This window comes from Mobula birostris, chromosome 16, assembly GCF_030028105.1.
Source record: "Mobula birostris isolate sMobBir1 chromosome 16, sMobBir1.hap1, whole genome shotgun sequence".
Lineage (NCBI taxonomy): Eukaryota > Metazoa > Chordata > Chondrichthyes > Myliobatiformes > Myliobatidae > Mobula > Mobula birostris.
The window spans coordinates 56,347,347-56,364,580 of record NC_092385.1 but is presented as its reverse complement, the minus strand read 5'-3'; the positions used below and the strand labels follow the sequence as shown (position 1 = coordinate 56,364,580).

The following is a 17,234-nucleotide window of genomic DNA, read 5'->3' as shown; positions in this document are numbered from 1 at the left end:
GGAGTTGAAACAAATTAGCCCTGATTGAATGTCCAAATGTCTGTCCAATGGCCTAATTCTGCTTCTATATCTTTTGATTTTATGGGCAGGGTAGAGGTGAAGGTGTTTCCTCGAGTTTTACAGTCTCGGATACAGGGACACAGTAATGAGATAAGGGGATGGTCATTTAAGACTGAGCTGTATAGAATTCTCTTCACAAAGAGCATGATGAATCTCTGAAGTTCTTTATCACAGAGAAAATGGAAGTATGTATTTAAAATGGAGGCAGGGACATTTTGAAAAGATTGTGGTTTTGAGGGATTTTGGGATCTGGCACAGAAGAGGAGTTCAGTTCAAAGTAAATTTATTATCAAAGTAGGTATATGTCACCATATTCTACCCCGAGATTCATTTTCTTGCAGGCGTAAAAATTAGAACAAAGAAATACAATAAAATCAATGACAAAACTACACACAAGGGCTGACAAACAACCAATGTGCAAAAGAAGACAAACTGCAAATACAAAACAAAACAAATAATAAAAATTGTAATAATAGATTGATAAATAATACTGAGAACATGAGGTACTGAGTCCTCGAAAATGAGCCTGTACGTTGTGGAATCAGTTCAAAGTTGATGTGAGTGTAGTTATCCACATTGGTTCAGGAGCCCGATGGTGGAAGGGTAATATCTGTTCCTGAACCTTCTTCTGATTGCGGGTGTGAGAAGAGGCTGCTGGATGGGCAGAAAGCAGAAGAATGGGCCATTGTGGAGATTTCCACACTCTACAGTGTTGGTGACCAGGCCACAGTGTCTTGACAAGGAGGAAAGGTTCATCAGAGGCTAGCAAGAAGACAGCTAACATTTTAGAATGACGCCGGACTGTTGAACTTGGAGCAGACATCGCCATACGCCCATACTCACAGTGTACAGCTCGTTGGTGACCTTCAGTAGCTCCTCATGCATTTGTTGACCAATCTCCTTGCTCTGCAAAGAATGAGAAATACAGCGTTAATTGTACACAACCCTCTCTGTGACACCACAGCCAGGACATGCCGTGGGCTAGGACGTTAACCTGCAGACATTGGCGCATTCAGCAGACGAGCACATGTGCCTGTGTCTGTGATGACAAACTCAACTTGAGATGTTAGTCTGCTCTCACAAGCCTTAATCTCTAACCTACTTTGATGATCTTGGGGGGCGGGGGGGGTGGCAACAGAGGTTCAAAGAAATGGAAGTTGTGGAAAGCCCTCAGTCGTGAGGTTCCAGAAAGTTTCAGATATTATCACCCACCTCCTCAATAAAAAGCTTCAACCCAAGAGGCTCTATAGATAATGATCATCCTTGAAATCGCTCCCTTAAATTCTTCTAAATATTACTGCCACCCTTTACACCTCAGTTAAAAAGTCCTCACCCTCGCGATTCCACAGATGCCACAGATGTCTTCTGTAAAATTCTTGACTTATTTTGGGCATACACTCCACCTGTCTGGACCCTGAGCCTCTTGCTTTCTCCGCCCGTTCGTGCCCCTGCACCAGGGCACTGAGTGTGGATACACTGATTGTGAGCCAGCAAACTCATTTCTCCATTCCTCATCAATTCATCTCAACATTTCCCTTCTTATTTGACATGAAGTAAAGTGCAAGGGTACGTGTGTTTGACTGGAAGGATGTTAGGTCTATGAAGTAGTTTATTTCCAGTTGTTATTTGATTACTCCTTGCTTCAACCATACTCAAAATCATATAATTAAATTCAAGCGGATTATCCTGCAACCTAATTCAATCTTGGAGGTGCCAATTCAGGCTAATAACTACACAGACAGATTGTAGTCCAAATCAGGCTCTCAATCACTAACAGTGCAGTTACAGAAGAAGGCCGTAGAGTTATAGAGAACTACAGCCCACAAATGGAACATTCGACTCATCCAGTCCATGCCAAACTGTTACTCTGCTAGTCCTATTGACCTGCACCAGCACCATCGGCCTCCATACCCTTCCTGTCCACATACTTCTCTTAAATGTTCAAATCCAAACCACATCCACCATTTCCGCTGGCAGCTCTCGTTCTGCACTCTCATCACCTCATGTTCCCCTTAAACATTTCAGCTTTCACCCTTAACCTATGACCTCTAGTTCTAGTGCAGGACCTCCTGGACAAATGCCTGCAGCTACAGTATCCCACAATATTGAGGTGGAACATCATCCACCAAGAGAAGTAGGACAGACTGACAGTTCTCCCTGCTGTTCAGTTTCTGCTTCTTAGCATGGCAAACCTTGTTAGTGACAGCTAACTCAGGCATTGGTCGTAGTGATCACAGGACCACTGATTTCAGGTCAGTTCCATCACAGAATAACATCTCCCATCTACACCGCTCCATCAATTACACTCTGTATTGATTAAACACTGGGTAAGGTATTTTCAACCTCGTCCTGGACACCCCAACCAGGGGAAATGTGAACTTCAGCCCTCCGCTGTCAAGCCTGTAGAAATGTACACTTCAATGAGATCATCTCACCTTCTAAAGCATCTGGTTAATTTCTCCACACCAGGCAAATTTGCTGTCACACAAATCAATCTAGGGAACATTCACTGCAATCCACTGGAATAAATCCTTCCTAGATAGGCAGAGCAGTCCCGTACACAATAACCCAGTCGTTGCCTCACCCATGTCCCCATCTTTGTTCCATATTGTCTCGATAAAGGCCAATCACTCTTTGCCCCCTAAATTCTTACTGTACGTGAATGGTATCTTTCTGTGTTTTTGCTTGTTTTTATTTTGTTCTATGTTTTTTCTTTGTGTTTAATTTATGTTTTTCTTGTGAAAGCTGCTTATATGAAGCTATGTCATAATCACAAGGTATCCTGCAGATGCTGTAAATCCAGAGAACACAGACAAAATGGTGGAGGAACTCAATGAGTTAGGCAGCATCTACAGAGAGGAGTAAGCAGACAATGTTTCAAAGTTCAAAGTACATTTATTAATAAAGTATGTATACATTATACAATCCTGCAACTTGTCTCCTTACAGGCAGCCACAAAACAAGAAACCCAAAAGAACCCATTAAAAAAAGACTAACACTCAATGTGCAGAGAGAGATAAAAAAAACAGACTGTGCAAACAATAAATGCAAGCAAACAGCATTCAGAACAGAAGTCAGTCCACAGACACAGAGCTCAGAGCCGCCCGAGCAGGCCCATAGCCTTAGCCTCAGTGCAGCAAAGAGTGGAGCAGTGAGCAGAACTGGCCCAGGACCTTGTCACCTTGCCTCTTCAATCCATTCAGCCTGGTGTCTAAATCGTCCAAACATCGGGTCACTCCTCGCTCTAAGACCTGGGCCCTGTTGCAGTGATACACTCTGGGCCTGGAGCCTGCAGCCACGTTTTGGCCCGTCCCCCAACTTTCCAAGTTGGCCCAGTGCTTAGACCAGTCCATCCTTGATCTTGGTTTAGGTAGGCGGGGTCTGTCTCAAGCATGCCTTAACCTGACTCTGACCACATCCCCTCGAACACATCTTAACCTCCCTCGTTCACAGCCACACGCCTCGACCCTCAAGTCAGCTTTGCCTTCTCTCACCTCTTCAGTGATTGCAATGATCGTTTACCCCAAAATCTTTACAGAAGAAGTGTTATTAATACGGTATTTAGTTGTATTTCTTGCTTTAAGAACCATCAGTAAGTTGTCACTAGTCCGCAGTAATGCCATCTTAAACCAGCCACAATGAGACCGAGTCCCTTCATCAGGACCGGAAAGGAAGGAGGAAGAAGGTGGAGAGGAGGGGAAAGAGGACAAGCTGGCAGGTGATAGGTGAAACCAGGTGAGGGGGAAGGAGGGGGAAGGTGGGTGGGTGGGTGGGAGAGGGCAGATGACGTGAGAAGCTGGGTAGCCTTCAACCTGATGGTATGAACTTCCAGTAATTTCTCCCTACCTCTTTCCTTTCTTTTTTCATTCCCTTTCCAGCTCTCCTCTTACCCCTTAACTTCTCCTCACCTGCCCATCACCTCCCTCCTCCTTCCCTTTCCCCATGCTCCACCCTCCTCTCCTATCAGACATCTTCTCCTTTAGCCTTTTACCTTTTCCATCTATCACCTCCAGCTTCACCCTTCGTTCCTCTCCCCCTACCCACCCACCTTCCCCCTACCCTTGACTCATCTATTGCTTGCCAGCTTCTATTCCTTTCCTCCCCCGCCCCCCACCCTTCTTGTTCTGGCTACTTCCCCCTTCTTGTATAGTCTGATGGAGGGTCATGGCTCAAAACATTGGCTGTATATTCCTCTTCATAGATACTGCCTGTCCTGCTGAGTTCCTCCTGCATTTCGTGTGTGCCTCATATGAGGGACGTGCCTATGATGCTGCTGCAACTAAGTTTGTGTTGCACCTGTGCATACATGCACTTGTGCCTGTGACAAGAGAATTGACTTTGGCTTTGCAAGGACACTCAGGTCCCTCTGAACTCCATTTTTCAACATCTCACCATTTAGAAAATGTACTGCTTTTACAATATGAATGACCTCAGATATTCCCTTCAACTGTAATCTTTGGCACTTACATAACCAATCTCTAATAACCTGAAGCCATATTGCATCCTCTTCACTGCCACACTGGCACCAGTATTCTATCATCAGTCCATTCCTCAACTATCAACAATCAATATCAACCCAATGATACTGGTTGGGAACAGTTGGGGCTCCAGTACCAATCCTCTCTTCACCCAGTAGTTATGAACTCTGTTTCTTGTCCATGAACAAATCTTCAGTGCATTCCAGTATTTTTTCTTACAAATATGTTCTGCTTTTACGGTCACCTACCAGTTAATTTTGTCCTTAAGTTGAAAAGTACCTAAGAAACAGTAACCCACCTCCACGGGATTTTAAAGAATGGTGTCAACAGCACGTCGCACTGATAAAGAAAGAATAACTTCTGGACATGCAGAGAGAGAGAGAGAGAGCGCGCGAAAACTAGTTCTGCTGTTTGAGGAACAAACATATGTATGTATATCACATTTTTGAATTTAATGATATTATGGGGGAGCAGCATGATAGTATAGTGGTTAGTGCAATGTTATTACAATGCCAGCGATTACTGATCCGGGTTCAATTCCTGCCTCTGTCTGTGAGGATTTTGTACATTCTCCCCATGACCATGTGGGTTTCCTCCAGGTGCTCTGGTTTCCTCCCACATTCCAAAGACATATGGTTGTGGGGGGGGGCGTTAGTGAGTTGTGGGCATGCTACGTTGGTGCCAGACGCTGGCTGCCCGGTGCAGTCGTTGCTGATTTGATTTGATACAAGCGACACACTTAACTGTATGTTTTGATGTACTTGTGACAAATAAAGCAAATCTTTATATCTTTAAAGCTTGCTGTTACGTAGGGGAGTCCATAGGCAGGCATTCATTAACCAGGGACAGTTTGTAATCCCCAATTTCATGCTCCATGTTTGCTTAATAATTATTTTTGTGGCAGCTTATCAAATGCCTTCTGAAAGTCCAAGTTCACCTTTTATTAATTTTGCTGTTATAAATTCAAAAAAAATTTCCAACAGATTTGTCAAACATGGATCCACTTTCCTCATCAATACTAACTCTGCCGGTTCTGTTATTATTTTCTAAGTGTCCTATTACCATATTCCTAGTAACAGATTCTAGTATTTCCAACTACTGAGATATTTCAAGTTAACTGGTTTATAGTTTATCCCTTCCTCCCTTTTAGGAAGTGGACATAACATTTATTATCTCTGCCTATGCCTCTTGTTGGCTTGGTAAATCAACCAACATAGTCAAAGATCCCTCCCCCCAGATATTCTGCCCCCACCCACTGGGCAGAAGATACAAAAGCCTGAAAGCATGTATTACCATAGACTATTGAGTGGACATCGTTTATCACAGGATGGACTTTTGACCTCACAATTTACCTCATTGTGGCCGTGCACCTCAACTACCTGCAACATGCTTTCTCTCTAACTGTGACATCACATTTTGCATTCTGTTATCGCTTAACTCCAGGTACTGATGAGCTGAAAAGATCTGTATGGATGGCATGCCAAACGCTCTACCTCGGTACACGTGACATCAGTAAACCTACTTATCTTCCGCTCTGTAGAATATCTAAACAATCGGTGTGCCCACTCACCTCTTTCAAAACCCTAGGCGCAGCTCACCAGATTCTGAGGATTTATTGCCTTTTGCTCCCACTAATTTGCTCAAAATATTGTTTTTATTAATTATAATTTCTTTCAGTTTTGCATTCAATATGGATCTGTTGTCATTCATTGGGAAGATTTGATGTCTCCATTTGTGAAGATACAAAATATTTAATTTCTTTACCATTTTTTGGTTTCTCAGTATAATTACCCTTGTCTCAGGGACCCACATCAGTTAATATTTTCTTTGATATTTATTGATGGAAGCTCTTGCAGTCTGTTTCCCATGTTTCTTCCTAATCTCTCATCTTCTGCTTTCCCTGTCCTTACCAATTGCTTGTCCATCCTTTGCCTAATTCTGAAGTGTTTCCAGCCCTCAGGTCCACTGTTTTTTTGGACAAAGGTAAGCCTGCACCACAAGATGACACAGTGGCACAGCCAGCAGTGCTGCTGTCTCACAGCTCCACAGGCTGGGGGTCAACCTTCACCTCCCGAGTAATACTTGTGGCATTCGCACGGTCTCTCTGTGACCAGATAGATTTCCCCAAGCATGTGCAGGTCGGTTGGTAAATCTAACCACTGTGAATTACCCCTTGTGTGCAGGTGAGAGGTAGAACTTGGAAAGCGGGCAGGATAAAATGGGTTTGTTCAGAATTAGTGTAAATGGGTGGTTGATGGTTGGCATGGATTTGATGGGCTGAAGGGTCTGTTTCTGCACTATTCCCCTCTATGACTCTTAACAAGTCTTTTCCTTTTATATGATAGACCCTTTAATTTTCCCTTTGCGGTTTTGTGCCTTAAATAGTTATATATTCCTTGGAAGCCATTACTTAAATACCAGCAGCACACACACAATGCTGTAGGAACTCGTGAGTTTGTCTGCGTTGTTCGGATTTACAGAATCTGCAGATTTTCTCTTGTTTGTGACTTAAATATCAGCCAATGCTTGCTAACAGTCATACCCTACAATGTAATTTCTCAGTCTATCATAGCTGAATCGTATCTCATACTTCTACAGTTTTTGTTTAAAATTAAGACTGATTCAGATTGAACTAAATCATTTTCAGTCTTCATATAAATTCCATCATATAATGATCAGTATTTATTTATTGAGATATAGCATGGAACAGGCCATTCTGGCCCTTTGAGCCACGCCACCAACAACCCCCGACTTAACCCTAGCCTAATCACAGGACAATTTACAATCACCTATTAACCCACTGACCGCTACGTTTTTGGACTCTTCCATTAGCTCCCTTAACTATCAAATTCATGGTCATGTCAATGGTCAAGGTCATTGTCATGTGCACAAGACCAGTGAGGTAGCGGGGTAATGGAAAACTTGCATCATAGGTAATGTACTAGAAATAGTACATAAGTTATAGAAGACAGGGAGCAAAGACGTAAAAAAGACCGCAAAAACAAGAACTTCATGCAAAATAGCGACACATTCAGTGTGGTGCAAAAGCTGGTCTGTAGTGACCCATTACTGAGGTCGGGTTAGGATTGTGCAAATCAGTTTGAGAACCTAATGGTTGCAAGATGGTAGCTGTTCCTGAACCTGGTGGCATGAGGCTTTTGACCCTCCTGTGTGACTGTTTTTGTTGTACTATACTGGATTGAATGTTGCCTTCCCTTGGTTGACCCCATAACATATTGATTTGGAAAAACATCTCTTACACACACCATGGACTCATCCCCAGTGTCCCGGTGTCAGGGTTTGATCGATACATTCTGACTCTGATATTTCTGCCGTTGTTTCTTCACCAGCACACATATTCTTTCTCTGCTTATGTTGTTCTGCTGAGCGTTGTGGGCACCCTGTGCTGGCCCCAGAATGTATGGCGACACTTATTGGCCTCCCCCAGCACATCCTTAGGTAGTGCTAGTTGTTAACACGAACAACACTTTACAACAGCAAGATCATTTGAATCAGTCAACAGATTCAGTAGTGACCCTGGGGCGTACATTACCAACCCAAGTAGAGCACAGCATGGTAATGAGACACCTTTAGGGACAGGAATTACCATAATACCGTGATAGAATAAGCTCCATCACTATCTGTAGCTCGAAGCAATGTTTGCAAGCAAGCTGTCTGATCACGCTGTAATGTCCTGCTCTCTGCTGGGCTCTTTGAAAGTTCTCTGAGAGTTTATCTGCAGACAGCAGATCGTAAACGTGCCTATCAGATGGGTTTACGAGAGCCATAATTGGCACATCGAATGAGTAAATGGCACTCGTTAAACTTCACGGCAACAAGCCATTAATGTGAATCTCAGGCTGAGCCATTTCAACCTTCTCCTTACCTCCTCTGCAAATGTTCTCACCTGCTCTCTAACATGGGCTCTGCTATATGCTCATCCGTGTGAGTCCACACAAAGAGTGTTCCCAGTCAATATGGGCATGAAGCACACTGCACTGGAGCCAACCTACAACACACTCACTCACGAATTTTACAATCATGCTAAGCTTCATAAACATCGGGTCGATCTTGGCAGGAATACTATCTTCAGTTTAGTCCTTGCTATCGAGCAGTACAGCACTGAAACTGTCCCTTCAGCCCATCTAGTCCATGCTGAAACATTTTTCTGCCTAGCTCCATTGACCCACACCTGGACCATACCCCTCCATACCCCATCCATCCATGTTGCAATCAAACCCGCACTTCCCACTTCCGCTGGCAGTTCAGTCCATACTCTCATGTTCCCCTTAAACATTTCACCTTTCACTCTAAACCTATAACCTCTAGTTCCAGTCTCACCCGACCTCAGTGGAAAATGTCTGTTTGCATTTACTCTGTCTACACCCCTCATAATTTTGTGTATCTCTATTAAATCTCCCCTCAATCTTTTATACTCCAGGGAACAGAGTCCTAACCCATTGAACCTTTGCCGAAAACTGAGGTTCTCCAGACCTGTCAAAACCCTTGTAAATTTTGTCTGTACTCTTTCAATCTTATTGAAATCTTTCCTGTAGGTAGGTGACCAGAAATGCACACGATTTGGGAAGGGTGTGCGGCTAAATGGGCAGTTTCTTGGAACAGAAGTCTTGTATTATCACGGTCATGAATCTGAGGAGTCACAGTAAACCGCCAAAACCTCAAGAGCTACTGGCATGAAGAAATGAGAAGTGTAGGAATGCAGAGAGGTTGGCAGGAGCATCCGGTGAGTTGATGCTGACATTCCCCACTGATCACCAAAGTCCTGCTATTCTAGACAAGAAGCACTGTACTTTCCTCTGGTGACAAAGTCTTCATACCCGACGGTAAACGGAGTTCTAAATTGTATGTTGCTTCCAAGGTAGTCTATGTCATTGATTGCCACTCCTTAGACAGTGGGGAGGAATTCTGCTGTTCTACACAAAGGCACTGGTAACTCAGAACTGGCTGAGGCGAACAAGTCTGTCAGGGTTGTCTACCATAGTTTATGGTTTCATCTACATTGGTGAGACCTGACGTAGGCTGGGGGACTGCTTCGTCGAGCACCTTCCCTCTGTCCACCACAAAAGGCAGCTTTTCCCAGTGGCAACCCATTTTAATTCTACTTTCCATCCCCACGCTGACATGTTGGTCCATGGTCTCCTCTACTGCCACGATGAGGCTGTTCTCAGGTTGGAGCAGCAACACCTCTTATTCCATCTGGGTAGCCTCCAATCTCATGGCAAGAACATCAATTTTCTCTAACAGGGTAATATTTCCTCCCTCCCCCTTCCCCCTTTTTCCATTATCCATTCTGGCTCCCCTCTTGCCCCTTCTCTTCTCCTCGCCTACCATTCACTTCCTTCAGGTGTCCCTCCTCCTTTGTTGTCTCCCAAGGTCCACTCTCCTCTCCTATCAGGTATCTTCTCCTTCAGTCCTTTACCTTTTCCACCAATCATCTTCCAACATTTCATTTCATCCTCCTCCCCCCCCCCCCGACTCACCTTCCCCATCAGCTGGTTTCACCTATCACCCGCCAGCTGGTACTCCTTCCCCTCACTGCTCCCCAGCACCTTCTTATTCGGGCTTCTGTTCCCTTCCTTTCCAGTCCTAATGAAGGGCCTTGGCCCAAAATATCAACTGTTTATTGCCTTCTGTAGATGCTGCCTGACCTGCTGAGTTCCTCCAGCATTTTGTGTGTGTTACTTGGCACGTGGCCAAGTGGTTAAGGCATTGGACTAGCTACCTGAAGGTCGCGAGTTCGAGCCCCAGCCGAGGGAACGTGTTGTGTCCTTGAGCAAGGCACTTAATCACACGTTGCTCTGCGACGACACTGGTGCCAAGCTGTATGGGTCCTAATGCCCTTCCCTTGGACAACATTGGTGTCGTGGAGAGGGGAGACTTGCAGCATGGGCAACTGCTGGTCTTCCATACAACCTTGCCCAGGCCTGCACCCTGGAGAGTGAAGACTTTCCAGGCGCAGATCCATGGTCTCGCAAGACTAACGGATGCCTTTACTTATTTTGGATTGAACAGTAGCAGAACAAATCTGTCTATGATAACTTGCTTGAATGGCATTGACTGGTTATCAGAGTAGACTTTGCTTGCTGTATCCACACAAAAAGCAGTTGATATACACAGTGAACCATATCAGCTCAATTGCAAGAATGTGGCAAGTGCACATCTGGCCAATTGATCGCACGGTGGATCAATGGGCTTCCTCTTTTTTTGTGCGGGCTTTGAATGCGCTTGTTTTTCGTCCTGGCGTGCTCAGTTCGCTACTCCCAAACCGTAAGTTTCCCAGCATGTACCATTACTAATGTGACTCAGTAAAAATGTTAACTCATTCTTGCTCCATGCACACGTAACAGTGGGCGACAAGGATGGTATCCGACTCATCCAGCCACCTCCAGGTTAGACAGTGGCTCATCTGCATCAAACGTACACAGACCTCTGATGTCTGTTGCTTACACTTCACAACATTCTGTCTAATGCACTGGGAATAGAAACTGGAATAGCTCCTAATGCTGTTGCAACGCTAATTTTCTGAAGTTGATTACTAAATCCATTAATCAAATGATGGCTTCTTCTGTAAAGGACCCTACTCTGATATCAAATCTTACATACCAAAAATAGCTGGCTCCCGTCTCTGGTCTGTACTGTGTTAACTCATCTGTGTATGGCTGAGATGGTTGAATTGATTTAATCACCGCAGGACGGAGATGACAGTGATGAGCCATGGCTGCTGACTGTCATCTTAAAAATACTACTGGACAACATGTGTATTAAGATGACAGTTAGTGGCCATCTGGAGTGTTGCCGAATTCCGCTCTCCTCAACTCACATGGATTCCTGCGAGGGAGGACCCTTTGACCAACAGACAAATCTTTGCCGTATCATATTACCAAATAGAACTGGCATCAGCTAATCCTGATTAAACAATGCACTGTTGCCAGTCCTGATAACTCCCAGGCAAGAAGAGGACACCAAGTCATATCTCCTCCAATGCCACTTGGAAGTTTCAGATTTTTTTCATTCAGCAAAGTTCTTTAACCCCATGCTTAAGTACAGAGGGATTACTTTCCAACCAATATTTGGGGGCTAATATCAACTTTGAGCAAACGTACAATATCAAATTGCCTGCATGTATTTGTAGGCCACAGAAGGGACAAAGATAAATTTCACTGCATGTTTTGGTGTACACGTGACAAATATTGAAATCTTGAATCTTAGCATCTCCAGATGCTAATTCAGTCCTATCTTCGCATGCTGCCTTTGTGGAGTTTGCAGGTTCTCTCTATGACAGCCTGGGTTTCCTCTGTTGCTCCAGTTCTATCCCATGTCCTACGGATGTGCTGGGAGTTAATTGATAGGTCAACTTGTTAGTATCAATAGCTTCTCATGGAGATGAGTGGGAGGAGAGTCAGTGGGAAGTTGATGGACATGTTGTTGGGAAATCAGTGGGGGACTGCAACTGTTGGTAATATTTTGAGAGCCAGCACAGCCATATTGGGCCGAATAACCTTCTATGCAAAGAAAATATGAAAAATAATAGCCACCCAATTCTACTTTGTTTCTTTACACCATTGCTTAAATTGAAGTGGTCTCCTTGAGTGGGTTTAAAGATAACAATGTCCAACTGATCCACTGTAGTTATTTTCTGTTCTCCCCCTCCTATTGGGCAGAAAATACAATGAGACATAGGAGCAGAATTACACCATTCAGCCCATCAAGTTTGCTCTGCCATTCGATTATGGCTGATTTATTATCCCTCTCAAACCATTTTCCTGCCTTCTCCCCATATCCTTTGACACCCTTACTAATCAAAAACCTATCAGCCTCTGCTTTAAATATCACAGTTCAAAGTACGAAGTAAATTTATTATCAATATCAGTATACCAATATACAATCTTGAGATTCATTTTCTTGCAAGCAGACACAAAACAAAGAAATACAATAGAACCTATAAACCCCCACACAAGCAAGACTGACAAACATCCAATGTGTGCAAAAAGAACAAATTGTGTAAACAAATAATACAAAGAACGTGAACCTAAGGTGAGTCTACAGTCCACAGTCCACAGCTGAGGCGAGTAAAGGCAGGCCAGGAACCTGATTGGTTGCAGGTCACAGCTGAGGCGTGTAAAGGCAGGCCAGGAACCTGATTGGTTGCAGGTCACAGCTGAGGCGTGTAAAGGCAGGCCAGGAACCTGATTGGTTGCAGGTCACAGCTGAGGCGAATGTAGCTGGTTTTGGAGCCCAATAGCTGCAGGGCAACAACTACTCCCAAACCTGGTGGCATTGACCCAAGACTCCTGTACCTCCTGCCCAATGGTAGTAGTGAAAACAGAGGGCGTCGGGGCAAACCAAGGCAGTCCACACAGGCTCAGGTGGGGGATGTTGGCTGACATGGAGAAGTGAGTTGAACACCGGCTCGTCTTCAGCTCTCAGCCTCGACACAATTTTTTTTTACCCTGGGTCGCAGTTAAATTGGCTAAATATCAGCTAAACATATACCCAATGACTTGGCCTCCACAGCCATCTGTGGTAATGAATCTTGCCACCCTCTGGCTAAAGAAATTCCTCCTCGTCTCTGTTCTAAAATGAAATTATGAAAGCACGTACCACCAAACTCAGTGCTTCTATCCCACTGTTAATGGATTTTGGAACAGAACACTTAAACGCTAAAGCATGAACTCAACATCTTCCAACCTACCTCATCACTTCCCTTGCACTTTATTTATCTCCCTGTGTGTAATCTTTTCTGCAACTGTACTCTACAATATATTCGGCATCTGTTCTCCTTAGTACCACCTTGCAGGATTTAGGTGTGGATCTTCTGGATAGCAGGCAGGCAAATACTTTTCACTGTATCCGTTACATCTGACAATAATAAACCAACTCCAATACAATAGGCAATGGCGCAAACCTGCCTGTACTTCAAGATCCATTATCCATATCGCAACATGGTTCAGGTGAGAATTGGCTGCAGAGCACCTCATACAGATTGAATGCCAAGCCTAAGGGATACTAGGTCTACTGATCGAATTAAGGAGGAGAGTTTGCAGCATGGTTTGATAGATGGAAGCACTGAGGCTTAATGCTGTGAAGATATTGCACAGAGCAACAGGATATTGCACACTGCAGTGAGACAGATCAGGTGGTTGTGTGGTGTTGCAACAAAAACCCTTCATTCAACATCACTAATACCAAGGAATTGGCTGTAGGAAGGGGAAGTCGAGGGAATACACACCAGTACTCACTGAGGGGTCACCAGTGGAACGGGTGATCAGTTTCAGGTTCCTGGGTGTCAACGTTTCTGAAGTTTAATCCTGGGCCTGACATATTGATGCAGTTACAAAGAAGGCAGAGCAGTGGATTACTTCACTGTCGTGCACAAGTGCACAATATTGGCCATAGATCAGAAAGTGTCAAACATGCTCTGCTACCAGGAGATCAGTATTTATTGTTAATCTGTGTATTGTGGCTACTCACATATCAAAGGCACCATAGTGTCACTTCTCACCCGATTCTAACTGTTTCAGGAGTCAGCAGGTAACCACCATGAGAGGAGTGTGAGGCTCTGTTATTATGTGTGTACACAGTAAAGACTTCAGCTCCCAGTGAGCAATGAAAGACTACGTGAGTGCGGAAGGTGCTAGAAGCAAGCGAGGTCGAATGGCCAGCATGTCGACAGAGCACATCGTTCCCCAGTTCACTGGAATCCCAAAGGAATTTAGGTGAGAAGCCGAAAATTCCCATCATGGGCAAGCTAAGTCCTCTGACACCTGTGAGTTTACCAGCAATCTAATGGATAACTGGAAACGTTTCAAACAGCGATCCAATATATATTTAGCAGCTAGCAGGGCAGAGGGGCTGATGAAAAAATTGAAAGCATCTATTTTTCTACATGTAATTGTGCGAAGATGCCTTAGACATCTCTAACAGCTTTCAAATTGACGAGACAGCCTTTACGTTGGACACTCTGATGACAAAATTTGAGGAGCATTTTGTCCTAAGTAAAAACCACGTTTGAAAGTTATGTTTTTTTTTCCCTGTGATTGGAAAAGAGGTGCTAGCTTTGACCAATACTTAGCTGAGCTTCACACACTGAGTAAGTCCTGTGAGTGTGGAGATTTGAGAGACTCACTGGTTAGAGACAAAATAGTCTGCGGAACTTCAATAATGGGCTCAGAGAAAGATTGCTCCATGAAAAGGATTTGATGCTGGGAAAGGCTGTGGATAGGTGTAGGGCAGAAGAGTTTGTGCACAAGCTAAGGAGCTGCACAAGGCAGACACACACACACACACACACTGCATGCTGTGAAAACACAGGAGCAGCGCACAAGTCATTTCCCAAAGCAACAGCGAAACAGAGAGGTAGGCTCAAACAGCAAATGTAGAGGTAGGCACATTCCAATGTCATGTCCTACTTATGGAAAGTCCTGCAATAATTGTGGGAAGAAAAATCATTTTGCAAAGTGCTGCAAAGCTGGGACTACCAAGAGAAAGGTGCACATTGTTGCTGAGGAAATGGAGGAAGTCTTTGTGGATTCTCTGTAGACTGCTGGCACTGGTAAAACAGAACGGATTGTTCCAGTGACTGTGAATGGGACAGTAATTCCATTCAAGCTTGACACTAGAGCCCAGGTGAATCTGTTGTCCATGGATGATTACAAAACTCTTACAGTAAAGAGCAAGATTTACCCAGTGAAGTTAAAGGTGACGGCTATACTGGAGAGAACGTTCTAGTAAAAGGAGTCTGTATAGTAACCTTCTAGCACAAGGGGCAGCACCTACAGGCACAGCTACTGATTGTTGAAAAGTGAGTACGGCTAATATTAGGCCTGAGTGCATGTGAAAAGCTCAGCCTGATGGAAAGGGTTTTTGCAGTGGCTTCACAGACCAAGGATGATGACCAACAGTTAGGCAAGAGAAGCCCAAGAACCCCACCTTCCAGAGACCGCCATACCAGTTACACCAGCATGACAGTCAGGATGCCAGTGCTGAACAGAGTGGTCATAATGAACAAGTTGCCTGTCTTGCTTCCACATAATGCAGCTTTGGTTCAAAATTTGCCTCTTCATTGACTTCTAGTTGAAGACCAGAAATCAAAACTATCTCCATGCTACTCTCCGAAGTTGATGAGGAAAAATAAAAAGGAGGATGGGTAGACCACAGCAACAGTTGAACATAAACCAACAGGAGGAGTTGCTATCTATGATAAGCAGTCAAGAGAAGGAGCTCTATGAATTGAGACAGAATCAGTTGGAACTGATGCAAGCATCCACTGATCACATGGATGCAGTCCAGAGCTCCATTGTGGGGCACATGGAGGGAATTATGGTCATGCAGCAAGATAAAGAACAGAGACAAACAGATAGGATCTTGGCAGAAGGATGTGAAAGAAATGAACACGTTGATCAGAGTCCTCAAAAAGCCACTAATATTGATGCAGCAAATGAAAGCAATTCATCTGTGAAAACAAATGGCAGACCAAAAGGGATCAGTAAACCACCACAGATTCTGATTGAAAGTTAATGAGTGAATAAGGGACTCTATTTGCTCATTACACTTGAATGTCCATATCTTTGTTGGAAACAATTATTCTTCCTTGCAGGTTTATGGGGGCATAGTACTATGTCTTTTTTTTTCTTTAAAGGGGGGAGATGAGTTATTATGTGTGTACATAATAAAGAACTTCAGTTCCCAGTGAGCAATGCGATGGGTTCACCCGGAACCGGAAATGATGTGGGAGAGCTGGCCGCACACGCTCAGTGATGGCTGAAGCTGTTTTCTGTAAATAAAATGTTCTAGTGTTTACCCACGTTGTTTGTCTTTACTAAGAGCAAACATAACCAGGGCGGGTGCAAGAATGGAGGTATTTGTCTGAGATACAGTGGCTTTATATTCAATGGTGAGGTCATGGTCTAGAGGAGGTGTCAGAGCGCTGGGGCTGTGAAGGAGGAATGTACAGAGCCTATTATCATCTAGTGAAGGCCAGGCCAGGAATCGAACCTGGGGCCTTTGTATCTGTCCATCCCTGGCACAAACCAAGTGGGATCAGAACAGATCAGGAAATGACCCTGGGACCACTCTCAGCATGGTAGCATTGTGGTTAGCATAACGCTATTACAGTGCCGGTGCCAGTGACCTGGGTTCGATTCCCACAGCTGTCTGTAAGGACTTTGTACATTCTGTCTGTTATCATATGATTTTCCCCCAGATGCTCCATTTTCCTCCCACATTCTAACGACTGAAGAGTTAATCAGATAATTGGTCACATGGGTGTAATTAGGGTGTGCAGTCTCCTCATCCAGAAGGGCCTATTACTGTACTGTATCTCTAATTAAGAATTAACAAAAAGGCATGCAATGAATTTGCTTAAAGCTCAGCACAGACTAAGATTCAGACCAGGGATCTCTGAGTTTGCATGGCCCAGACATACAACTACATGGAAAGAAGGGGTTTTGAGAGCTGTGGGCAAAACATGAGCAAATGGGATGAGTTCACTGGGCAACACTTTGCATGGATGAACTGGGCTGGAGAACCTGTTTCCATGGCTCTATTTGAATCTGAGTTCAATACTGACCAGGAATCCAACCTGGGACAACTGGGTCTGTCCATCAGCTCATTACTCACACACTCCCTCCCTTTAATTCCCCTCTCCACCTGCCTCCCTTTATTCCATCCTTTCCC

General features: G+C 44.2%; 1 protein-coding gene across 5 annotated transcripts in view; it reads right to left on the bottom strand.

Moving 5' to 3' along the window:
* The window catches only part of srgap3 (SLIT-ROBO Rho GTPase activating protein 3), a 301,106-nt gene that overhangs the window by 131,939 nt on the left and 151,933 nt on the right, over positions 1-17,234 (bottom strand). For all 5 annotated transcript variants that reach the window (XM_072280674.1, XM_072280676.1, XM_072280675.1 and 2 more), the window contains exon 4: positions 904-966. In XM_072280674.1, the coding sequence (XP_072136775.1) occupies positions 904-966 (63 nt within the window). The remainder of the gene's footprint in view (positions 1-903; positions 967-17,234) is intronic.